The following is a 27199-nucleotide window of genomic DNA, read 5'->3' on the forward strand; positions in this document are numbered from 1 at the left end:
TTGGTTCAAGCATTTCTCAAGTATTCACAACTTGTATTCTGAGTCTGGGAAATATTGAAGTTCCCAGTACTTGTGTACTTTTGTGGGGATGTGAACTTAGAGCAACAGATGGCATGATGTGTATATAAACCTGAAGCAGGAATCACAATGTCAAATGACTCTAAGACCAAGAACTCTGCACAGGTTACGGTTAGCTGGATGCTACAGTAGTAGGTTCTGTTCTTCTGAAACCTGTATCATGTCATGCAGAATAGACTCAAACACAGCTCTGGGTTTTAATTGGAGTGTAGCCTTCAGTTCTGGTTTTGAGAAGTTCAGCATGAGAAGAGAGCATGCTAATTGTAACAACGAACATAACAGAAACAAACACAGACGCAGTATAACCCAATTCCTCCCACACAGAATGAAGTCCACTTAAATTTTTAAAACACTTGGTACTTGACATTTTCTACATAAATCTTGCCTTGGTTGTCTACTGAGTCAAAATACATTTAGTTTGGTCTAGTCTGAAAGAATTTTAAGTATCTGCACAATTGACTGGGCAAGTTCACATGCCAACTGTAACAAGGACTTTTAAAAGTGAGAAGCAAGAAACTTAAGGATTATATGGGATTCTTCTCCCAGAAGAAGCTGCAAAGGCAGGTAGAGAAAAGAGGAGCATGGATGATCTTGGAGAGCCCTTTCCGCTGTACCGTTTATGCTTGTTACAACAGCCAGGCAAAATCTGTCGCCTTCTTGCGCTCGGCAAGCAAAGCCTCGAAGTCTGGCCCTTCTTCACTGGGAGGTAGTGTCTATTGGTTTCAGATCCCTGTAGTTATTGGCTTTTACTGTAATTATTCTAAAACATTTGTCCCAATTAAAGATGTGGGATACTAAACTCAGCAGTGTTTTAGACAGAGGCATAAACCAGTTCTTAATGTAAATATAGTACCTTTTAAAACATAGACTGAGGTTTCCCAAGATTATAAACATTCAAATAGCAGAAAGAAAATGGAATTGATAAGACAGGGGTGCCGTGATGTATTATAAACAACAATAGAACAATCCATACTCATCCCACCTGTCTTTGCAAACTCCCCTGCACTACACTTAGCATGGGCGGCTAAACGGCCAATGGCTTTGACTTCCAATTGTATCGAACTTCCCTAGTAGCCTTTTTGATGCCCAGCGTATACGAAGAGCCAAAATGAGTTACAACTCTTTGAAATGTTCAGAGTCTTTTTAATTTCTCTCAAAGAAAATCTCAAGGTAAGAATGCTTTAAAACATGAAGTAGTAGTAGTAGTAGTAGTAGTTGTTGTTCTTAATATGCATGCCATTCTAAGGTGGCCGTTTTCAACCAAGTTGGACTGCAAAGCTGTCCAACCAGTGATAAGTACCACAGTTAGACACTCCTTTGCTTTGCCAACAGAGTGCTCAGAGTGTATATGATCTTTGGCATTTGTGCTGGTTTAGCCCATTTGCAAAAGTTAGGTACAGAACTCAAGTTAGCAGGCCACTTTTAGGTTGGCCAAACTTAAACTTTTAATAGAATGTTCTTTCAAGTGACGTGTTATTATCCTGAAAGGATTCTATTCCAATGGGAAGCAGAATCCTCACTGAAAGGCCAAGAAGCAAAATTACGAAAGAAAATCAAATCGCAGGATTTTTCTCTCTGTGAAAATCTCAGACATGCGTGAGAAAGACATCTTTTATATCTACTAAACAAAGGATAGTTAGGTGTCATTGATCATGACAAGAGCCTAAAGCCCATGCAATCCGAGTGGTGATAAAAATGAGGCTCGAATTTCTTGGGTAATCTTGTATTCCTGAGGTGACAATACTTTTGAAACTCTATCTCCAGAAATGTAGACAAGAACTATCACATCTGAACACATCATGATAGAGTTTCAGAAATTTCTATGGGGATTCTTATCAAAGGCTATTCCCTGAGACGTGGAAGGGTAGTGAAAATGTAATTCTTTGAATACAAAAAAATATAACATACAAAACCAATCTGATCTCTTTACTTCTCCACTTAAAGAAATTGCTAAAAATAAAAAAGCTTTGTGATTCTAGTCTAAACTCTTATGTTTTACCTTTCTTTAAAAATTTCATTTCATTATTGAAAGGCCAGGCATGGAAGGATGCTCTGTCTTTTGTATACATTCTCTCTCCTAATACTTCTCTTAAAAGATCACTTCTTTAAAGGCAGAGAAATAAAAATACAGTTCTTACAAATGAAACAAACTTAGTGGAATCCTAAAATGATTATCAGCAATGGAAAGAATACAACTGTAATTCTTCACTTTTGGAATGTATAACATGAAAAAAATAAGCAAACTTGATGAAATCCTAAAATGATTAGAACTTTTAAACACTACAATTATAATTTTGTACTTCTGAAAAATATAAAGTGAAAAAAATCCAAAATACCTCTCTGTGTAAATTAAAGCTCAAGCCATGGTATTCAGAATTTAAATGATTTACATAATCTACTAAACTTTGTGTTTTGTTAGTAATTAATCTTCCTGAGGCTGATTTTGTTCCTCTTGGTGTTTGCTTAACTAAAGTGCTTAATAAAATTTCTACAGAATATATTAGCCTCTCCAAGGATGAATATTATTCCAAACTACAATCTGACAAAAATCTAACTACATTTAATTATGCTTGATTAATCCAAATGTCACTGAGAGATTTATAGAACAGAGAAATGTTTTGCAGGTTAAGTTCATACTATTTTCACTGTCAACTTCCTGGATCCAGTGTTACCACAGATCTACTACTCAGATCTCTAACATTCAAAAAAATTCCACCCCCCAAAATATAATCCCAACCATTCAAAATGGATAGACCACAGGACTCCAGACACCAAGCTCTGATGTTTATCAACTTCAAGATATATGCAGACTGCACCCCAGACCTAAGTCACCAGTTCCCACTGGGGAGCATGCTGCCCCTGCAGCAGTGGGGGAGGAGACAGGAGGCAGAGTCAGGACGTCATATCCTGTTAGGGACTTATTAATACTGCGAGGAGGAAGGGGCAGGCAGGCTTTCTTTCAATGAAGGCACTAATCTGTACCAGACATTTGTTTGGAGTTGTTCAGTAGGGATGCCCTAAGGTACTTTTATTTATATGCAAACAGGTTGACTTCAAGGTGACAAATTGGCCCTACGTAAGGGAAGAATTAAAGGCATCCTGGCAGCCTATCTTTCTCCGTCACTTAGCTCTGCCCTCCCAGGGTGACTAGAGAAGCAGGTGTTACAAGAGAACTGGGTGTGTGCACTAAGGCTTTGCTGCTCTGTCCCGGGGAGCAGGACCACCACGGAAAGCTGGGTCACAAGTAGCAGCCCACATCCCTACCACTGGGATCATGGGCAAGTCATGTCCCTGTTTTAGGGACAGAGAAAAGGCAGAAACAGAGGTTTCTTAAGGATTCTATGACCACAATGTTGTTATTTTCTTTCCTTCATTTTGGGAGGTAAGCATGGCTCACGCCAGCCTGGAGACTCCCGAGGGAACCCTTCTGGATGAAACCTTCCCTCCACCTCTGACACGGGCGTGGAAGTGTTAAAGAGGGTCTCCTCCTGCCAAGCGTCTATTTTAACTGCAGCAGCATCACCCAGATGCTGTAAGGAGAAACTCTGTACTTAGTGATTTCTGAAGGCCTACAAAGACACGTGGACCCTGTTGCAACTGCATTTCTCTTAGGAGGAAAGAGCAACCCATGTTTTTCAATGAAATGTTATTGTAAAAGCTGGTTCCTCTCAGGTCACCATGGTTCTCTGTGGGCCAGAGAGACAATGAAAGGCCATAGTGATTACGGTGATGTGCCACTTTGGTGAGAGAATCGACTGCAGCCACCCGGCTTATTGCTTTTCTGGGTGCTACTCCTCGGGCCCACCCAACACCACACACCATGAGCATGGCACTGATTCCTCAGGCTCCTGGGCTCTACTCTGAGCCATTTACACAAGAAAGCTGCAGGCACTACAGTAGGGGGTGGGGCGGGGGCAAGAAGAAAGTAGAGGAGGTGCTACAAGAGGAAGAGGAATATGTGGTGGAAAAAGTTCTCTACCGTCGAGTGGTACAGTAGAAGGGATTCTCAGATGAAGGAAACATATGGGAGGTAGAAGAGAACCTGGATTGGCCCAACCTCACTAATGAGTGTCTACAGTCACAGAAAACAGCACATGAGACAGATAAATCATAGGGAGGCCAGTGCAAAGCTGACTCTGATTCTGAAGATAACAGGGAGGGGAAAACTCAAGAAGAAATGAAAAGTCAGAAAAGCCATGGGGCTTTGCCCGGGGGTCTGGAGCCCAAGAAGATTATTGGAGCTACAGACTCCACTGGAGAACTCACGCTGCCTGATGAAATGAAAAATGCTTCTGATGAGGCTGACCCGGTCTCAGGCAAGGAAGCTAATGTCAAGTACCCCCAGGCTGTTGTACCCTTCTGTGAGGAAAGGTTGAAATTACATTCCTATCCCTGCAAGGATGATAACAAAAAAAGATGACATGAATTAACTCTCCTGAGTACCAGCCCCTGTCACATTTGACTGTGGGTTTGAAGTGGGGAGGGGAAGGAGTTCTGTCAAGTGGGGAGGCAAGCACTTGCCTCGATACCAAGGAGATGGCTTGAAAAGATGTCCAAGCTCATCTTATGAGGCCAGCATCACTCTGATTCCAAAACCAGATAAAGGCACTACGAAGAAAGAAAATTATAGGCCAATATCCCTGATGAACATAGATGCTAAAACCCTCAAGAAAATGTAAGCAACCCAAATCTAGCAATACATTAAAAAGACCATACACCACGACCGAGTGGGATTTACACCTGGAATGCAAGGATGGTACAATATCCACAAGTCAATAAATGTGGTACACCACATAAACACAATGAAGGATAAAAATCAGATGATTATATCAATAGAGGCAGAAAAAGAATTTCATAAAATCCAGCACCCATTTATGATACAAAGTCTCAGCAAAGGGAGAATGGAGGGAACATACCTCGATGCCATATAAAGGCCATATAGGACAAACCCACAGCCAACATTATACTCAATGGGCAAAAACTACAAGCATTTCCCTCAAGAGCAGGAACAAAGTGGGGATGTCCACTTTTACCACTATTATTCAACATAGTATTGGAAGTCCTAGCTACAGCAATCAGACAGAAAGAAGCAATGGAAGGCATCCAAATTGGAAAGAAAGAAGTAAAACTGTCATTAATCGCAGATGACATATACTGTATACAGTGGATCCTAAACACTCCACCAAAAGACTACTAGAACTGATAAAGGAATTCATTAAAGTAGCAGGATGCGAAACTGGTTTCATTTTTATACACCAATAATGAAGTAACCGAAGGAGAAACCAGGAAAACAATCTCATTTACAATTGCACCAAAAAATAAAATACCCTGGAATAAAATGAACCAAGGAAGTAAACTGAAGAAACTGAGGAAGATACAAATAAATGGAAGCATGTACCATGTTCATGGATAGAAAGAATTAACATTATTAAAATGTTCATACTACCCACAAAGCAATGTACAGAGTCAATGCAACTCCTATTAAAATAGCAATGGCATACTTGGCAGAACTGGAATAATCAAAAAATATATATATGGAGTCACAAAAAACCCTGAATAGCCTCAGCTATCCTGAAAAAGAAAAACAAAGTTGGAGGTATCATCCTATGTCATACCGAACTATGCTACAAGGCCATAGTCACCAAAACAGCATGGTACTGGCATAAAAGCAGACACATAGATCAACAGAACAGAATAGAAAGTCCAGAAATAAACACATGCCTATATATTCAACTACTACTTGACAAACAAGGCAAGAACATATGGTGGGGTAAAGACAGTCTATTCAATAAATCCTGTTGGGGAAATTGGACAGATACGTGCAAACAAATGAAACTAGACCACCTCCCTGTACCATAGACAAGAATAAACTCAAAATGAATTAAAGACATAAATGTAAGACTTGAAAGCATAAACATCCTAAAAGAAAACATAGGCAGTGAAATCTTGGACATTTGTCATAGCAATATTTTTTAGATCTCTGTCTTTAGGCAAGAGGAAAAAAAGAAACAATTAACAAATGGAACTACATCACTGTGATCTTAGGGGGAGGCACTGTGTACAGTAGAATTTGATTAGTCCCCAACTACAGAGAGCCAGGCTGTCATTCATACTCCTTGGTCATTGTGCTAGGCCAGGGGTGTCAAACTCATTTTTACCGGGGGCCACATGAGCCTCATGGTTGCCTTCAAAGGGCCGAATATAATTTCAACTCCTTAATAGTTAAGGAGTAGTTACACTTATACAGTCCTAAAGTCATTTCAGCCCTTTGAAGGCAACTGTGAGGCTGATGTGGCCCCCGGTGAAAATGAGTTTGACACCCCCGTCCCAGGCCCTGAAGGTGAGAAGAGTGTGTCTAGTAGAATATAGAATATGCTGGCCACCAGGAAGGGAGATGCCACAAACAGGCCAAATTAAACCCCCAGCCTGTGATCCACCTGTCCTTCTGAAACATGGCCGCCTGTGTCTCTATAGCAGGCCCTAGACCTGCAAATCATCGACATGCGCGTGCATGAATAACAGAAATAATGCCAATGAGGAGTTGAACATTTCTATTTCTTTTATAATGAACCAAATTATAAAATGGGTGGTTGAAAAGAGAGGCAAGAAAAAAAAACCCCAAACCCTTATGTCATAGTAAAGCTCTCACAAGGGTAACTACCCTGGGTGGGGTAACTTGGCTAGTGAACTGTTAATAAAAAATAGCATATACTTCTCTTGATAACTCTGATTATGTGCTAGTTAGAAACAGGCTATTATATTTAATTAACTCCTAAGTAACTCTCAGTGTCTGATAACATCTTATATTCACTAAAATGTCAAATGTCCCTTACTTCCCAACCAGAAGGTACTGATGTCTGTAACTGATGGAACAGGGACCTGAGTTAAAACTTATCTTTCCACTATGAACAATAAACAAAAATCCTGTATTGATCAAGCTACTAATGGTTCTTCCCTCCTAGTGATATTGAGTCCTGCTTACTAACATGGATTACGGTTATGAAGTACGTTACCTTCAAAGTTAATCTTTAAGCTCCTGGGCCACCGGGAAAGATGGCCAAATAAATGCATGCTTACCTCGGTGCCCCTGCCCTTCAGTACACACAACTAAAAATGGAAGAACCTCTCTGTCATGAAACAAATAAAAGCTACCACCATATACCAAAGACTCCAAGGGAGTGTCTGACAGACACAGTGAAGTTGGGGACTCATCGAAGGAAGATTCTGCAATGTTCCAAGTAAACCATAGTTGCTGGGCCATTCTCAAGTATGTTCCAAAGAACTCTACCAATGACTGTCACTTCACTTGTAGAAAACCAAGACTGGGGACAGCCTGGAGAAGCAGAGTTCTCATACAACAATGAGCACATGTCCAGAAGCAAACCTAAGAAGGGAGGTTGAGATCTCAGGTGCACCACTTGTGTGCAGCAGGCAGAAACAGTAACTCAGGAGCCAATGGCACACACGCTGACTACAGGAAGTCCTCACTGAACGTTGAGGATAGGGTCTTTGACCTTAAGTGAAACGATATATAACAAAACCAGTTTTACCACAGGTGAATTGACATAGACAAGAGTTAAGTTCCTATGGCATCTCATCAATGTTATAACAAAACGATGTTATTCAAGGACCTGCTGTGCATGGAATCCAGCAGAGCCTAAGGACAAACTCTCCGCACTTTTGCTAGCGTGACATCTAGTGTAAATGGGAAAAGTCAAGGGCAATCCCTTTCCCCCAATGGGACCTGGCCACCCCAGGAGAGAGGATCCCACGCTGTCCATGGAAGGGACTCCCAGACAACATGGTCCAAGGAGACTTTGCTTCATTCCCTATTTCCCCATATCTAGAGAGCAGGATGAAAAACAAAACAACCACCTCACCGGTAGGACCCATCAAGATCTAGCCTTGCACTTCAAGTGATCACCCAGCCTGGTGATTGTTCAAACACTTCTCACTTCAGAGAGGACTCAAGAAGGCTTTGTCCATCCTCTTCCTGGGCAGACAGAACTGGTCCCATGCAAGGACAAATAATCAGTAGAAAAGCCATCACGATACTTGTACAACAATAACTGAGCAAGACAACAGAAAAGGAAAGGAATGAAAGAAACGAAAGACAGGTCAACACACACTCTGGAAACAGAATGATTTCAAAAACCACAAAAACGTAGACCACACCGTTCAGCCTCCAAATGCAATGAAATAAGGAGCCAAACAGGACAACACGACGAGAGAAGAAAGCTGGCAGAGCTAAGGAAGAAACAGATAAAAAATAAAACCAGGACAGAAGGGAAAGCCACGTTGGAAGCATCGAGGCCTAGAATCAACACTATGGAAGAAAGACAAGGAGGTGAGACAGTGATTGAAAAAGTGATCAATATGAAGGACAGATAACCGACAGCCAATCCTGGGGCAAACTGTTGAAGAAGAAAACAAATAAAGTAGTAAGAAATACAGTCGGGTCAAAGGTCAATACTGAAGGTCATTGAGAACCAGAAAAGGCCACCAGATGTCTGTCAACTCTGACATGCACTCAAATGGAGTTACTGAATTCAAGGATAAACAAGAAATCACAAGTACCCAGAGCAAACAAGCAGGCCATCTACCAAAGGGGAAGAAAGTTCCGGCGGGATTCAGCCCCCTCAGCATCACCAGATACTAGAAGACAATAAAGTGAGGTGTCCGAAGAATCAAGGGACAAAGGATGTGACCCAAGAACCTGAGAGCCAGCCAAGTTACTCAATATATGGAATAGCAATAGAGGCACATCTGTACACATGTAACGAAATCCAAATGAAGCTGCATCCAGCCCACCAACAGATGAAAGCATCCACTCTTGAATGAGGAGTCTTTGTACAAAGGGCTGGCTGTGAGCACTGAGTTCATTCAAACATAAAATTAAATCTAAATAACTCTAACGATTACCTACCACTGTATACTTTAAGTTTGCCTGTCTTCCTCGGTAAAACTTGCCAAATCCATTCGATTATCTCCTCTAACTAACCATGCCAAAATGAAAACACACAAAAGAAAACCTCTCCTGAATAGAATTCTCTTGCACTACAGAAAAATTGTGGCTTACATCTTACCCTTGAGGGTTCATACACCCAAGAATTTCCTCAAAAGAGAGAATGCTAATTATTTGGTGCATTGCTGAGAGAGTACAGGCCTGGGAATAAGAAGACCTGACTACTCACTTTGGTTCTTCTATTCACTTACCGTGTCACCCTGGCAAACACCGCACTGCTTTGGGACTCATGAAAAACAGAGATAACATCTGCATGCTCCTCTGCACGGCATGGTAAGGATCAGGGGATGCTGTATGTAAAAGCTCTTTGGGATCGACAAACAAGGCTATAAACCCATGCCACTTGGTTGGATGGAAAGAACCAACTGTATTAAGGAGTCAAAATAAATGTGCAAAGACCAAGAAAGTATTAGAAGCCTCCTGTGGATCTGTCCCTACTGAAAGAAGTAGGGACTTTGGTTTCTCTCCATTTTATTTTTTTAAATATTTTATTTCTTTATCTTTAGAGGGGAAGAGAAGGAGAGAAATATCAATGTATGGCTGCCTCTTGTGAGTCCCCTGCTGGGAACTGGCCTGCAACCCAGGCATGTGCCCAGACTGAGAATCGAACCACGATCATGTGGTTTGCAGGCCCGCACTCAATCCACTGAGCTACACCAGCCAGGGCTCGTTTCTCTCCATTTTAAAGTCACTGCTTAGCACCACAAAAAGGAAATTCAGCACTTCCACAGTTCCTGACTGGAATGATTTTTTTAAAAGATTTTATTTATTTCTCTTTAGAGGGAAAGGAAAGAGACTAGGAGAAAGGGAGAGAAACATCAATGTATGGTTGCCTCTCATGGGTCCCCTGCTGGGAACTGGCCTGCAACCCAGGCATGTGCCCTGACTGGGAATCGAACTGCGATCCTTTGGTTCGCAGACACACGCTCAATCCACTGAGCTACACCAGCCAGGGTGAATGATTTTTAATTTGGGAACAAAGACAGTTTAAGAACTTAGAAAGATGCTGCCTTCCACCCATAGTAAACGTCTCTCAATTTTCACGCCTTCATTCAGCTCATGTTTATTAAGCACCTATTATGTGCCAGGCACTGTTCCAAATAGTAGACCCACTCTCCAAATACTTAAAATCAAGTCAAATGAAAGGCAAAGAGAGGAACTGGTTGAACTAAATGAATTTTGTGGAAAAGGCATCAATGTCTATTTATATTACAACTTACATGGAGACTTTGGATCATTTGTTTAGAAACAAACCTGTCAAATAGCCAGAGAAATGCACCTAAGTTCCAAGAATCAGGCACAGCCAATAAAATGAATAAATGAATACTCGGGGGCACTAAACCGGAAGGATGCCAGATGTTCCTGAAACTCTTCTTATGGCTACTTCGGGAGCAAAGTTCAATTCTTCATGCAGAAAGCAAAGAGGAGGCAAGATCGTACTGGCAGCAGATGGATACGAGTAAAGGACTACTAATTAAGTCACTAAAACACTGAAAGAAAAGTTTACTTTTGAGAAAGACCTGAAAGGGAGGGATGTGATAGGATTTTCCCACATCTTCCCTCTTCAACCTTTACATGGAGCCTGCTGTGAGGGTATAATGATCAATGGGTGTTCCTTAGGCACAGTGAAATAGAACAAGGTGGGAGGGAACACTTCCAGAGCCTTCCTTCCCCACACAGTGCACCATACTGGAAAGTGTAAAAGAGTACTCAATGGAGGACTAGCAGGATACTCAGGGTGTCTAAATATAAAGAACCCCTATATTTTAATATCTTTTACACAAGGAAATAATCATATGAAACAGCCCTGGTTGGGCCTCCACAAGAACCACCACCTTGTCACCCCTGTGTTGGAAATACATCGGCCTTTCTTTTGCCCCATTGTGAGTTTTCAGATGCGATCCTTCCAAGGATGTAAGAAATGGGATCTTTCTGAAGATGAAGGGTAACTACCACATGACAAAATGAAAGAAACACTTTCCATGGAACTATGTAAGTGGTGGGGTGTAATCTGGACTCTTGGACGGCTCCCCTTTCTATGGGTAAATAGTAACGAATCCTATTTCCTTGCCCCAAGTTCTCTGCCAATTCCAACTTTCAGCAAAAAGCAAAGGATTGTGAAAATCAGATTGGCGATTCTAAAACTGGCTAAAATGTATGAGACTGAAAATTCTAAAGACCTAGGGCATTTTCAGAATAAACTCAAAAGAACTTTTCCCTTCAATAGTCTATTTTACAAGTAGTGAAGTACCCTCACACGAGAAGTAGCAATTTCTTAGAAAACCACAAAGGAACGTAATGTGACCAGGGTACGGTATTAGATTGCTAAAAAGGGCACCTAAGTGTAAGAGCTCCACTTCCCAATCTTTACAAACTGGATAGTGACCACAAGGTAGTTTTCCACTTAAGATCTTTGAAACCAAGCAGCTAAGTGAAAAATTCCAAGACAACTTTTGGAATGCTTTAATGGACAGAATAAAAGTATACAAATGAATTTTAAAATAAAACCAAGGCATCAAAGAGTAAGATCTAGCACAAAAGTACACGCACCTCACAATGAGAATGTGATCAGATGGCAGAAGGCAAAACTCTCCCTCAGGGAGTGAGGGCGGATGTATATGAGGGAGGACGGGCTCTGGGACTGAATTATCAAGACACCCTCAACTCGTGTCTTCAATCTCATGTTCCCCAGGCCTTCGTTGGTGGTTTGGGACAAACATGGTATTTGGTCATAAACTGCAACAGTAGAGATCTGTATCTGGAATGCGGAGGGACCTTAGAACCCCGGGGGCACTGTAGACACTTGACTCGTGAGGATGAGGAGAGAGGTATGAGGACACGAGAGCACTCACGAGGCTCTGTGCTCTCTTAGGACGGCACCCACCAAACCACAACATAACATGAAAAATTACTCAGTTGACTACTTTAGTGGAAAATCTGAAGTAACTACAGGAAAAGTTTCTCTGGCAAAGGTCCAACTCTAGAATAATGATGGTGTCACGCTCAGAGTAGAGGAAAGGAGCTCAGAGGTGGACTTGCGCAAGATGATCTTTCTTCACAGAGAGGACCAAAGCATTCAGTTCTCTAGAAAGTTCTATTAGTCTTGATCTTGTCTCTACAAAGAAAATAATGGGAATATCCATAGTGAGTTTATAAGCATAACCTTCTCGATTTTAAGCAAGACTTATTCAGAGCATTGAGTTACAGTGATAATTCAGAACCTCTTGCCTTATCTCAGAATTATTGTCTATGGTTACTACAGGAAAAGAATGATCACTTAATTGCTCATGTATACTTTAAAATAGTTCTTTAGTCTCAGTTAAAAACCTGGTTAGAAATGAGGAATGACTGCCAACGGACACACAGTTTCTCTTGGGAGTGATGAGACTGTTTAAAATTACACAGTGATGAAGGTCACACAACTCTGTGAATATACTAAATACCATGGGATGGTACACTATAAAAGGGTGAATTTTATGGTATATAAATTATATCTCAACAGAACTCTTGTTAAAAATCTGATTAGAGAATACATTTTCTTAGAATTTCTTATTCACCTAGTAAACTTATCATACCTACTAAATACTTCCCCGAGATCACCACTAATTTTCCTACTTCTGTACTTTAGCAACTTTAATTGCCAGGATAACCATTTTAGAATTTTAACAATTACTTTCTGCTAACATATGTTTGTCTGGTAATATACTAGAAATTAAGCTCACAATTAGATACAACCTGCTAAAAACTTCTAGAGTTTTCAAATTGCCTTCAAAACAATATCCAATTAAAGTCATCCCTCTTACAATTCAAGTGGCCCTTATTGTTTATAAAGACTGCATCTGTACTGCCCAGACAACTCCCCCATCAGAGCAAGAGTTCGAGTCAGTTAGTCACATTGATGCCCACTATGCTACTTGCCTTACACAGACTGAAAATGTAATGAAGGGAAATTCATCTAGGTGTTTCAAGGTGATTTAGATTCATCTTGGCCAGGGGTGGGGTGTGTGAGTGTGTGTTTGCAGGTGCATGTGAGTACACACACACCCGAGTGTGTACTGGCACTCGTGGGCAAGAATACATTTCAGATAAGTGACCAGTCTTGCAATACTGCTCACAGGTCCATCACAACACTTCCGTGGGGAAAAGTATAGACATCCTTTATATCATCCATCAGAAAGAACAATGCTACGACAAAGGGACAAAGGGACAATGCCATATAAACCGGATTCACAGACAAATACCTTTCTGTGGCATGATGTTAAGACAAGGTTTTCAGGTTAAGAAGAAATATATGCAATTAAAATGATTTAGGGAGAAACACTGCAATGCTAAATTTGAATGAAAAATATCAATGATTTGGTTGCTTTTAAGTATCCAGTTCAGTAGTGTTAAGTGCATTCACATTATTGTGCAACTAATCTCTAGAACTTTCTCATCTTCCCCAACTGAAGCTCTGGCCCCAGTAAACAACTCCCCATCCCCCTGCCCCTGGCAACCACCATTCTAATGTCCATCTTTATGAATCTGACTCCACTAGGTACCTCATGTAAGTGGAATCCTATAGTGTTTGTCCTTTTGGATTGGGCTTAGTTCACTTATTAGCATGACGCCTTCGGGTTCATCCATACTGAGGCACATGTCAGAACTTCATTCTTTTTTTTCCCCTTGTCACACCACCAATTGAAGCAAAACAGCACGACATGCTGCCACTTCACCCAAAAGCAGTGTTTTTACTTTGCCCTTTGTTGACGGCTCAGTGGGTCATTAGTGAAAGGCCCAATGAGTGCTTTTCAAAGGGGCAAACTTCATTCTTTTTAAAGGATGAATAATACTCCATCGTGTGGATATACCACATTTGTTTATCTAGATTGTTCATTTTAACCGCTTTATTTTTTCAGTTTCAACCCACAGAGTTTCTGTAACTTCTTTTTTCTGTCAAGCTCTATGGATGATGATAAACTGCTGACTCAATTACTTTTTAAATATAAGTCATGGCAGGATAAACTCCGCCCACTGCTGTGAAGGCCTCCATAGTGCACGGACCCCTGGAGCAAGCAGGGCTTCTATTTTGAATGGCTGCTCTGGCTGCCCAATTCTTGCTGTCTCGTTCCTGTCTGGGGTGAGAAAGCTGCTGCATTAATTGTTTCAGGGATCATTTTGCTTTTCCAGTGATAAGACCACAAGGAAGATTTGGCCGAAAGTATCAATTGTCTAGCTGGTGTATTCTGGGGCAAAACCAGATACTCTAGAACAGAAGCAAAGTAATATATTACTGTTTTGCCTTGTATTTTGAAGCATCTCTGGGCTCTCTGCTGGGATTGCTCCAGTCATCGGCTTCAGGCATGGTCTTGTAATGGCGCCAGGCTGACTTATTGAATACTGGAAGCCTCTCGAACGATTCACTTGAGAGAGCCTAATGGAAAAATATACACCAAAGGGCCACAGTGTTAATTTGTCTCACATGAGATACTAACCCAAATTTTACTATTTAAAATGTCAAAAACCTGAATACATATTTTTGAATTATATTAAAATCATACTATTATACTGTTTTAGATTACTTAGACAAGCAGGATGAAATAATAGCTTTTTTAAAGGAATATAAACATTCACTCATTCAAAGCCAGAAATGACATACCCATGACCAGAACAAAAAGCATTTGAATGTAGTTTGAGATACTTTTTAAAAATTCTCACCCAAGGACAATTTTTTCATTGATTTTAGAGAGAGGGGGAGGCGGGGCAGAGAGAGGGGGAGAAACATCCATGTGTGGTTGCCTCTCATACGGCCCAGACTGGGGACCAAACCTGGAACCCAGGCATGTGCCCTAACCAGGAATCGAACGGGTGACCTTTTGCTTTGCAGGACAATGCCCGACCAACTGAGCCACACCAGTCAGCATGACATGTACTACTGTTCACTGGGCAACTGCTCTTCCAAACCACAAAGAAATAATGTTTCATACATGAGAGATTTGTGAACATAACCCATAAAGTATTATCAAATATCACACAATTTAAATGCAATGACATCTAAGACAAACACTCCAGATAACTGGTTATGATATAACATATTACATATATATATAACAAATATGTGGCTGTTAAAAAGGAGCCAGTTCCACATGAATCAATATGGAAAGATACCCAAGATATACTGGAAAGTAAAATAAAAAAGGCAAGTGCTGAAACAATCATTTGTGTGAAAAAAAAAATCAGATTTTGCCCTAGCTGGTGTGGCTCGGTGGATTGAGTGCTGGCCTGAGAACCAAACGGTCACCAGTTCGATTCCCAGTCAGGGCACATGCCTGGGTGGCAGGCCCAGGTCCCAGTTGAGCGTGATGGGCAACCACATGCTGCTGTTTCTCTCCCTCTCTTTCTCCCTCCCTTCCCCTCTCTCTAAAGATCAATAAATAAAATCTTTTTAAAAGTTAGATTTTTCTAAGAATCTATAAGAAACTGGTACCCGGGGTGACCTCCAGGAAGCAAAAGAGGGTGCCTTAGGGCCAGTGGTGGGAGACACTTAGTTTTCCATTTTGTAGCATGTGCCTATATTATCCATTCAAAAAAGATTTCAAATATTTCAGTTCAGAAATAAATTAAAGTCTAACACCACCAATAAATGAAAGCCTGTATTACAGAGATCTTTGCTATTAGATCAGCCTCTTATGTAACTATATTATGATTACTGAATTGTTGTAACTTTAGGAAAGCTGGCAAGTTTTAAAGCAAAAGACTAAAAGACTCCGGTTTATGATAACCTTTCTCCTTTTAGATTAAGCCTTTCAATAGCTATGCAATTTGTTTTGAAAATCACAACTCTGAATTATGATTTTAAACGTCATCCTTTTACTTCTTATATCTCTATGTTTCATACTTTGCTATATCTATGTGTAAAATCAAGAGCGGGAATTATGTGACTTGGCTTTCACATAAACTGAGGCAAATCTGAGCTGAATATGACAGGGGATGGATGTTATGGTCTATTTATCAGTTATTAGAAGTTACAGCTTTGAAGTTTCGATGCTTTCATACTAACAGGTATAAAGTGTAGTACCTTCAAGTAAATTACAGCATCTGTACCCACTCCTTCCATAGAATACAGTTTTAGATCTCCTTGAAAATATCTAGCATACAGACGGGAAATTGGCAAGCCGTAACCAAATCCAGCCTACAAAGAAAAGAAAGTGAATACAGTTGAGACAGGCACACATGGCAACACGTTTGCTATGAGAATCATTCCGAAGATTAAAAGAAATTCTTGATTCAGATTTACAGAAAACACACAATTGATTCGACCTCTGCAATGATGTATATGCCCATCTATGGCAAACAGTCTAGTTTCAGTCTACAAAAAGGCTTCTCATAGGTTTCGAAAATACTAGAAACATGGCAATTTTTGACCAACACTTTCTTAGCACTGGTTATTCTTTTTCGTTTTTCTTTTTTGTTTTTCTTTTTAGTACGTTTAAAGCAAGTCCCAAATTAAGTGGCATTTGAACTGGCAACAAAACTAAACCACACTGTTCCAAAGTTTCAGGATCAGACTCTCTTGCTCTTTGAAGCAAAAATTAATTGAATGGCACAGGAGTGCAAATCTACCAGCACCAAGGCTAATGCATTGAAAACAATTTCCTAAGTGGCTTCTTCCTAAGGTTCTAGGAATGCTACAAGATTTTGATATGTGCTAATCCACATATTTTTAGAGACAAGGAAAGAATTCTAGTACCTGCCTGTATCTCTCCATCATAGAACACTGTCAGTAACAGGTTTCGGGGGTAAAGAAAAGATCTCAGGTATTGATATGAACAATAAGACCATTTGAGACTGACTTCAGTAATGCTGGGGTTACAGGGGAAGATGTTGTAGCACATGCTTCAGTCCCTCTGATTAAGTCCACTGCCAAGGTTAACGAAGAAGGCAGCGGGGCAAAGCACCATGGAGTGGCAGTTGCCTAGGCTTTAGGCTGAGATACACCTAAGCTGAAAAATACTTTTTGTGAAACCGAGCAATTTACTCAGCCTCTCTGAGACAGTTTTCTCATCAGAAAAGGTAATTTAAAAAAATTACCTCATCAGACATAATAAAACTAAATAGATGGTAATTGCTATTGTGGTTACTACAGAACAGCAGTTCTACCAAGTTACATGGATTTCTACTATCTTTCCTAGATTTCTTCATCCAGGTAGGGACTAACTCAAAGGAAAGGGCTGGGTGTGACAGGGGAGTACACCCTGTCATTTAAGGGTGTTAAGACTGGCAGAATATGACCAGTAGTGAAGACAAAAATATGCATAATGGTAACTAAAAATCACCACAGTAAAGAAACCAGCATATTCCAGCAAGACGCTGAGGAAATTGGCTTCCTCCATTCCAGCAAGGCCCACGCCCCTGTTCTCACACCTGCCAGGAACCCGCTGAGCACACCTGGGGCCCACGCAGTCTCCAGTGTGAGAAGACAGGTAAGCCTAGAGTCCTGTGGAATGCAGAGGGGGGTGCCTCTAATTTGGACGGGGTGAGGCTCAGGAGAGTTTTCCCAGGGTGTCAAAGGATCAATAGGAGTTGGCTAGGGGGACATTTCTGAAAAAGAAATGCATGTGTCAAGGCACAGAGCTATAACACAGTAAGGTGTTCGGTGAGGGAATTATGTTTTCTAGCAGCACACATCCACACGCCCAGTTTAAAGCTGAGGACAGTTTACAAACTGGGAGCGACGGGAGCGGAGGCACGTCTTCCAAAGGAGAGGCCATGTGGTAGGTACGCTGGAAAGAACGCAGAGGCAGCTGGTGCCATAATGAGGTAGCTCAATGACCTGGGCAAGGCACTAAGCTTATTTTCTCATTTATAAAATGGGAGGTTGTTTTTGTGTTTTTGAAGGTCTCGATCGTTAACAAATAACTATGGCACAACGGCTGTTCCCAAGATGCTATTCTGAGACCTGGAATAGATGATCCATATTCCTTTTAAATAAATGAGGAAGGCTCTAGTTTTGCTCATAGTATGTTTTTCCCCTTGACATTTATTTAAGTAGGTACCAGAGCCTAGTCAAGGCAATGCCTTTCAAACTTGATCTTTCATGAATTTCTTGAATATGATATAAGTGACTTCCTCTCTGCTTTCAACATGCTGTGTTAATAAACTCTGTCTTGAATAAACAATGCAAAGTGTTAAGAATTTATTCCTACAAATAAAATATAATCTTACGTGCTTACCAGTTGGGTAGGACTGGAAAATGAAGCTTAATTTATACCCTGAACCATTTTTGCAGACTGATAGATGTTGCTGTGTTTAATGACAAAGGGTTCAATTGTTGTTTGTCAATTAGAAACACTCAGCAGGGGAAGAAAGTGTGGCCCTACCAGGATCTAAATGCTGCCATGGTAACCAGACTTTCCTCACTGCCTTAATAGGGCGGAAGGTTATTTCCAGACTGAGACAGAAAGGGCTCTGAAAATGCATACACCACCTATATGGTTTCTGCTTATGTTCTTTAATATAAAAAATTTCATATGTTCATAATTTAACATCTTAATTAGATAAACAAATTTGGTGGGAAAGTTCAAAGGCCTGGGGTGATTCGGTACCTAGCACCAAAATGCCAGGACACGCTGCAGCCAGACATGCTGCGCTGTTCCTTTGCTCACCACGATTAAACCTCCACCTCCTCCAAGGGTAGTGCCAGGTGGTAAATGGTGCTCCCGAAGCACTCTTACCCAAAGAGAGGTGGCTTTTTCTCTGTGCTTGCGAGTAAGACACTGAGCTCTGAGTGTGTCTCAGACACAAATTTCAGAAGAAATCTAAGTCCAAAGCATTGACAAAGAAAGTAGCTGGGCCACAAAATTCACCCTCTTTCAAACCGTGCAAGAAACATTCCCATTCAACGAGGTTCATGCCCAGCCTGGCCAGAGTCCCTGCTCACGTTTACGATCTTCCCTTAAGCCGCAGTTGAAGATACTTACCAGTGGGGCAGCTCTTGTAGGCTCCAGGCTTGGTCTGGGAGCAGTTGAATACATGTAGTTAAAAAGACGATCTATTTTTCGAAGGGGAACGCCGCCACCTAGGTCACTGATCTGTAACGGAGGAGGAGGTGGGGTAGGCAACGGTCTATATTTAGTAGAAGGCAACAAGTTTGTTAAATAAAGTCCACATGAAATTACTCTAAAACATATATGGGCTTTAAACCCCCAATGAAATGTGGTTCCTCTATGAACAGTGTAAAACAAAGGAGGCAGGGAAGCTGTGGGATTCCACAGGCTTGGGCTTGAGACCCTGTTTAGCTTCCTGGAAAGCAAGGTACTAGTGAAATTTAAATGAGGCACCATATTTTTCAGACTACAAGACACACACACCCCGAATTTGGGAGGAATAATGGTTGTTAATGCTGCTGTTGAGTTCTGTTTACATTTACATTGGTGAAATATTATGTTATTTATGTTATTAAATATTTTGCCACATTTCGGGCTTCAAAAATTTTTCCCTATTTTCCTCCTCTAAAACCTAGGTGTGTCTTATGGTCCAAAAAATACGGTGACTTCAGCCAAAGATCTAATACAGTACTTAAAAATACAACATTCAGTAAACGTCAGTTTTCTTCCCTTCCCTCTGATTCCTCAGTGTCTAGATACTATTGAATGAACTGGTAATGAAAGTGTATGTGCAAATCGAGCAGTTACCTTAATGGACAAGTCTTCTTTACCCAGAGTAACAAGGGTTTTAACAGAAGGGTAGGCTTCTTTTCTGTCCTCGTAGAGTTCGACGGTTGCTCTCATTGAGTTCTGAAATAAGACCTTTGTTAAAGCATACCACTGACTCACAAACCACATTTTAGAAAAAGAAACTCACATGACATTACTTATACATAATTGTTTTGTGGGAGAACTATTAGTGCTATTTACGTGGCTATTTTTCTCCTTCTAAGGAACTTAGCTAACTGTGTGTTCAGATCAATGATGCTTTGTTTTTCACCTAGTTTGAGCTCCATCTACCATAGTATACATCTGTTTTTCTTTCCTTCCTTTTTTTCCATTTGTTTTGCTTTAGGGTATTCAATTATTCAACTTTCAACCAAGAGGAGTGTTTTGGTCACATGTGACAAGGCCACCGAGGCTCACTGACGTGCTCTCAATCCTACCTAACGCTCTGCAGTGACAGGGTGCCCGCCCTCTATAGAGGGCGGGAAACCTGCTTCCCACAAAAAATTAACCACATGGCTGAAAAGAAAAAGTGGAAGAAATGTCAGGTAAGAAGACGTTCTGAAGAAGCCACAGCTGTTCAGGAGAAAGCTCACAACTGAATGCCCAGCTCGACCTTTGATTGTTACCTCACTAACAATAGAATGTGGGGGTACAAATCAGCACAACTGATTTTCAGGGGTTCAATTTAGGGTTTCACATGTATTGGAAGAACTGAAATTTAAATGCAAATGCCTTGTGCCTGTAATACTGTTACCATGAATGCCATTGGCTACTGGCTAACAAAAGCAACAGTTTATGCTGTAGAAGGTCTCAAAGACTTTTTTCCCTGAGGGCCCAGGGGCGTGTTCCCTTTGGTCGAGCCATTCCACATCTGGCTCCTCTTCCTCTGTCACATCTTCTGAACGGACGCAAATGTGTTAACGGGTTACAGTAACTCTCAGAACTAGAACAACTACTAATGTACCAGTACAGTTAATGCTTAGAGGCATAAATACGCATAAACATGTTTTTATTTTAATCGAGCTACCATCCATAAAGCCTCTGCCAGGTTTGGAAATGAAAAAGCATCTCTAATCTTATAAATGAAGAGAAAAACACTATGGATTTGATATAAAATCACTAAAGTACAATTAAGCTTCAAAATCAATATGTACTAATATTCACAAAAACTATACTGTACACAGCAATTTTTCATCTCACAGTGTAAAAATTATAAAGCCCACAGGGTATCAGAAATAGAATTTTTAAAATGGTTATGCAAAACCTTTTTCTTATGCTAATGTAATGAATCCATTATGCCCTGAATCAAAGTGATTTAAAATGAAGACTTCTTCCCATGTTGTTAAATTCCACTTACCTTGAACAACTCAAATAGCATGTGAAACAGATGTGAGGGCACATAAACTACCTGAATAGGTTTGTTTGGCGCTTTGGCTGAAAATAGAGACAAAATGGTCAATGAGTAAGGGCCAAAACTCGAAGAAAGTCAAGAGTGTTTGCATTCTGTTTTCCAAGTACCTAAAAAAGAACTCTACAAAAGGCCAATTTAGGTCTCCACCTCTAAAGGGGTGAGCAAATCTTTGGCAGTCCAACAAATATGGGGTGCCATCTGGTTCCTTTAGTTGCCAGCTATGTGACCTTGGGCAAATTACTCAAGTGCTTTGGAATCTAGTTGAGCCAAACTGGAATATTATTACTTAAGCCTAATGTTCTGAGCATTAGGTAAGGTCATCCAAATATCACTATTTTTCAAATCAGGAGATACCCACCCCTAGCAGTGACCCCACAGGTCGGCAGGGGGAACGTAAAAGGCACACAGGACAGGGCACATCTTCTCAGTGAATCAGATGAACAGCAATGTTAAAGTGTGACAGACAAGGCATATTATGGAGAATAGATTCCCATAACCTTTTTCTACTGGCAGCTAACAGACAGCCTCCCAGAAACCTACAGTCCTTGCTCCTTGCATCAGGGATTCTCTGGGAAAAATCTGAGAAATAAAAACTCCATGTCAAGCACTAAGATCAGTGTGGGCTCTACAGTAGAGGCCACAAAACTTAGTCCTCGTGACCCGAAATCACTTAAGAAACTAAAATTATGTGAACGTTCTTGAGTAGATCACAAACTCACCCATGTTATAATTTCAACGCAACTGCTTCCTCTAATAAAATACGTAATATGAAGAGCATAAAGTGGAGAGAATATTCATTTGCTGTTTAGCAGTTTACAAAGAGCTTGAACATTATGCAATTGAATCCTCACGACAATACTGTGTAGATCAGAGAGTGGGTAGCACTGTTACGGGTAAGGACACAATCTTTGCAGAGGCCACCGGCCTTGCTCACCATAACAGAAGAGGCACTGAAATTGGACACTTGAACCAAGGGCTTTTGATTCCAACTCCTGAACTGTCTGATGATCAGCTATTTTTGAAATTATTAATATACACAAATGATTTTGAAATTTGTTCAAAAGGATGAAAAGAACAAGTCCCTCCCCCCTTTCCCATAGTAGCCCTCTTTCAAAATAATAAACAGCATGTCTTGACCTAAGATCAAGTCCTGACTTAAGCATTTAATACATATATTAATAGGTACCTAAGACCCATCTGGGCCTCGGCATTCCATTTCTGAAATGATGCAGAGCATATGTCCCTGGGTTAATACAAGGATTAAATGAGGTCATAGTGATAAACTAGTTTACACAGAACCTGCCACATTGTAAGCAGTCAATAAATGCTGCCTATTATCATCACTAAAAGAATAATCTCTACACTATTAATGGAGTTACCAGTAATGGTTTTCGATTTTCAGAACCACTTGCCTGAAAATAAGCACAAAACTATACAATATTGGGAAACTAGAGGCCAACAAGCCCAAGATAGATATGTACCTTTTCTTTGAAAAGACAGATATCTACCTTTTCTCTTGTGACAAAATATACCTGGTATGAATTGAAATTTTTGCTTCCCACCAAACCTAAGCTACAAAATCAACCTCTTGACAGAAATGACTAATCTAGAAATGACGAAAAATGCAAGGAGTAACCATACAAGTCTTTTTATCTTTCCCAAGTCAACCCTCACTTCCAGTGGCCACCCTTTTGAAAATATCCAGTAGGTGTCAGTGTTACATTTGAGGCCCTGGGAACATCATCCTTTTTTTGCTCCACAGGGTGAGCTTATGGATGAGGAAGCTGAGTATCAGATGTGAAGAGACTTGCCTAAGGCCCACCTCTAAGTTGCAGGATCCAGATTTCTTCTTCTTGGCTAGCTACAAAGTCCGGATCTTTCCCTTCAGCCATGCTGCCATGCCTTATGCATGGATGCAGCAGAGGTCAATTAGAAATGTTTATTGGCTTAATGTTTTGGCAACTGATGTCCGAAGAGAAATGAGGACGAGTGTGATGAATGGCTACTTGTCTTTACAGGAACCCACGTGGGTTGCCACAGGTGACCAATCAGAAATATTTGATACCTGATATGAGGTAACTAAAATGCTATTATTTTAAGGGTCCTGTGAAATGTATCACAGAAAGGATAATGAAGGAAGTTTACTATAGCTGGTCCCCAGTATTGAGAATTGTAGTGAGGACTGGTAAATACTGTGGTGTTCACATAGTATGTTCTGCATAATCCTATTTACTGCCTTCTCGGGAATCAACATTGGAAAAGAAAAAAAAAACTCAGTGAAGAAAAAAAGATGATGTGTCAAACTAACAGAAATTAAATTCTCAGGCAGCAACAAATGGTTCTTTTCAGTTAATGGCAGTTTTACTCTTCTGAAGTACAGAGCAGAGGGGACCAAGCACTGTCCCTATTGTTAGAGGCACCTGTTGGGTCACAGAGCACCCCGAAAGGTGAGGCCATGCTAGCTCACACAGGCTCTGAAAATCAATCCCTAAGTCTCTGGATCTGATCTGACCCCTCCCTGAAAACAGTCAGGTATCATGTTGTGGGAAACACGTGCGCACTCGCTTTCATTGTGAAGCAATAGAGTCTACTTAAGGTGTTCAGGACCAACCTCCAACCTGCATCTCTAATACAGAGCTTATTAGAGATAAAACACAGTCTTTAACAGCCCTCACAAAGAGCTCTGACATTCAAGAAATCATAAATACATTACTCAAAGCAACAGGAAACTGGAGGCTGCCTATAACCACCGGCATTTATTTATCTTAGTGACGGGGAAAAAGCGCTTCAAAAACCATGCATGAAACAGTGCCAAAAATAGGCATAAAGCTCTTCTCCTGGCGGGGTGCATTGCAGTGCGTGACAGCCTTGCTGGGAAGGAGCGCGCTGACACAGCTGGCACCTGGGAACCAGCAAGAACAGGCTCGCTGCTCCAGCCTTCGAAGTGAGTGAGGCTGCCATTCATGCAAAGGAGCAATTGGTTACTAGCTGTGAATTGAAGTTCCATGTTTGACAAACAGAAAGCTGGACAGTGCAGTCAGGCCCCACCCTAGCCAGAGAGAGAAAGAGGGGTTATCAAGATGCTTCTACTCAGGAATATTCAAAGCCAAGTCCATTCGGTTCTCATAGTGTGTTGATTCAAAACAGGGGCACGACTCTTAGAGAACCCAACAGATTTTGAAAGCTGCTTTGATTCCATACCTTCTAGTAGAATGTAGGGTCAAATGTCTTATAACAGCAGCCTGAAGTTTCTTCACACTTTGATCTCATTAGAAGAAAAATACAGTTTTGATATACAGGGTCCGGCACAAATAACACCCCTATTTACAAGCTTGCGATCTATACCAAATCTTTTATTAGAAAATCTTAAGCATGTAATTCTGCAACATAACAATATCACACTCAAGCACAGCATATGACATTTTAGGGGAAATGTTCGAATTGCTATCCATCTCATGCGAGACAATTCATGTACCCCACTGACTACACTCAAGCAGGCATTAGTTCTGCCGGGCCCTGTATCTCAAGAGAGAATTCGGTTTATCTTTCATTGTAAATGCCCATACCCTAAGACTCAGTAATTCCACTTCTAGGAATCTAATGCACAGAAATACTTCCACATGCTCAAATTTTCCCACCTTCAAAACACACACAGATACACACACACATCTTCATTGGGAAATGAGTAAATAAATTATGGGAAGCTACACTACAGATAATCTCTACATGACAATACATGCAAAGATCTTCAAAGTGGAATGAAAAACACATTATATGATATGTGTCATTTCAACCCCATTTATGTAAAAAACAAAGCTCTGTATGGGACTGACAACCTAGTGGAGACTTGCTTTTACTCTACATTTCTATCTTGTTTGTAGTTTTACAGTGAGCATGACTTTTTTTTGGTAACTTAAAAGTAAAATAAGTAACATAAAAATAAAGATTCATATGATTAATAAAAAAGTTGGCTATAATGCTACTATCTGTGCTTCTGTTGTTTCTATATATAATAATGCTGGAAGTCCTTACAAATATTTTCCAATGAACTTGCAGTATTATAGACCTTTATAGCCTGTGTTTAAAAAATTCTTTTTTAAAAAAGATTTTATTTATTTATTTATCTTTAGAGGGGAAGGAGAGAGGGAGAGAAACATCAATGTATGTTTGCCTTTCGTGCATCCCCTGCTGGGAGTTGGCCTGCAGGGAACCAGCCTGCAACACAGACATGTGCCCTGACTGGGAATCGAACTGTGATCCTCTGGTTCGCAGGCCTGTGCTCAATCCACTGAGCTACACCAGCCAGGGCTAAAAGATTCTTTTTAAAAAGATTTTATTTCTTTATTTTTAGAGAGAGGTGAAGGGAAGGAGAAAGAGTGGGAGAGAAACATCAATGTGTGGTTGCCTCTGGTGTGTCCCTTGCTGGGAACTGGCCTGCAACCCAGGTGTGTGCCCTGACTGGGAATTGAACCAGCAACCCTTGGCTTCGCAGGCCAGCACTCAACCCACTGAGCCACACCAGCCAGGGCAAAAGAGTCTTTTAAAGCATTATTTTAAAGGGCTTCATAGTAGTCTATTGTATTGTGTAAGTATACCACAACTTACGTAAATATCCTCTGTTGTAGAAAACTTAGATTTTCTAATTTTTCTCTGTAAAGAAATCACTATGATCACCATTCTTGTACATACAATTGTGCATACATCTCTTTTCTTTATTTTCTTTATTTCTCTAATTTTTCTTTATTTCTTTAATTTTTCTGAAGTTTAATTTACTAGACTAAAAATGTGACTACTATTAATTTTATTCACTGGGTCAAAGAGAAAGAATATTGGTAGCATTTTTTGAGAAAGGCCATACTGATTTGAAACTTATAACAGAAATATATAAGTGTTGGTAAGAAAGTATTTTTCTGGATGCCAATTCAAAGCAATAAAGTATTTTAATCATTGCCATTTTAATACATAAAAATGGCATTTCTGTGTTTTTCTTTGCACTTCTTTCATTAATAAAGTTAAACACTTTTCTATAGGTTTATTGCTATTATTTTCATTTGCTATTTTGAAAGCTGCCTATTTATACCTTTGTGCACTTTCTACTGGAAATATAGAAAGAAAATGTTCCAAGAACTTTTGAGTTCTAGTAGATTATACATTCCTGTACAAAAACTCCTTACAACAATATACCCAGTTGACCATAGATGAAGAAAAGGTTTTAAAAATGTACAGAAGATTTTTTAAATCAGCATAATTTTAGGATCTCACTGAGATATAGCTCAGGTATAATCAGTTTTTTTAGTCAACTTCTTTGTATTTAAGGTTAAAATTACTCTTCATTTACCATTAAATTCTTCGACTTCCAACTCTGGAGCTACCATGTAATACTGCTCACATAGCATCTTGGCAGTTTCGTAGGCATCTGCGAAGAAAGAAAACAGTTTAGCAGCTATACTAATAACTCAGGCATAAGTACACAGATCGATAGACAGACAGACATAATAGATAAGGAAATAAGGACAATTCCTAACGTGAAGGATTCAGAATTAATCGACTACTGCCTTCTTTAAAAATACCCTTTTGGGCATTAATAGAAATACTATGACTGAACCAACATCTCTCCTTTCAAGTCTTAATGACCACAACAACATTGAAATGCTGCGTTAACGATGGTATGGCCTGCTCTCTACTAACCACACATTTGTTTAATTTTTAAACATTCCTAACAGACATTTTTTCATGAAAATCTATACACTCAAAACTATACTTCTGAACACCATGCAACCTGAGTAAATGATAGCAAGATGATATTTGTTGTAATTAGATAATAATGCCAACAGTCTCAAGATTGGTCAATGATTTGTACATGAAACATCAATAAATGTTTGCCGAATGAATGAGTTTTTCATGAACCACATGCTCTAAGTTATTGGAGATGCTACTATAGCTTTAAAATGTCCTTTAAGTTAGTTAAAGGTAACCAGGTTGGGGCTGATA

General features: G+C 40.2%; 1 protein-coding gene, 1 non-coding gene and 1 pseudogene across 3 annotated transcripts in view; 1 reads left to right on the forward strand and 2 right to left on the reverse strand.

Moving 5' to 3' along the window:
• The first annotated feature begins 3904 nt into the window (after positions 1–3904).
• On the forward strand, positions 3905–4498 carry LOC118997079 (chromobox protein homolog 1-like; annotated as a pseudogene).
• Positions 4499–11531: 7033 nt separating this feature from the next.
• Positions 11532–27199, reverse strand: part of PDK3 (pyruvate dehydrogenase kinase 3) — a 58942-nt gene continuing 43274 nt past the window's right edge. The window contains exons 6-12 of one of the 2 annotated variants that reach the window (XM_037060697.1): positions 26547–26624; positions 21155–21231; positions 19777–19878; positions 19063–19173; positions 16161–16274; positions 14385–14516; positions 11532–12218 (exon numbers count right to left, since the gene is read on the reverse strand). In XM_037060697.1, coding sequence (XP_036916592.1) covers positions 12201–12218; positions 14385–14516; positions 16161–16274; positions 19063–19173; positions 19777–19878; positions 21155–21231; positions 26547–26624 — 632 coding nt within the window. In that variant the 3' untranslated portion in view covers positions 11532–12200. Of the gene's footprint in view, positions 12219–14376; positions 14517–16160; positions 16275–19062; positions 19174–19776; positions 19879–21154; positions 21232–26546; positions 26625–27199 lie in introns of both variants that reach the window. The other variant, XM_037060696.1, reaches the window with a different exon arrangement.
• Positions 13767–13902, reverse strand: LOC118997091 (small nucleolar RNA SNORA21). The gene has a single exon (XR_005068603.1). It is a non-coding gene; the product is annotated as a small nucleolar RNA SNORA21 (small nucleolar RNA).

Source organism: Sturnira hondurensis, unplaced genomic scaffold, assembly GCF_014824575.4.
Source record: "Sturnira hondurensis isolate 20B ecotype Veracruz unplaced genomic scaffold, ASM1482457v3 Scaffold0012467, whole genome shotgun sequence".
In the NCBI taxonomy this organism is placed as follows: domain Eukaryota; kingdom Metazoa; phylum Chordata; class Mammalia; order Chiroptera; family Phyllostomidae; genus Sturnira; species Sturnira hondurensis.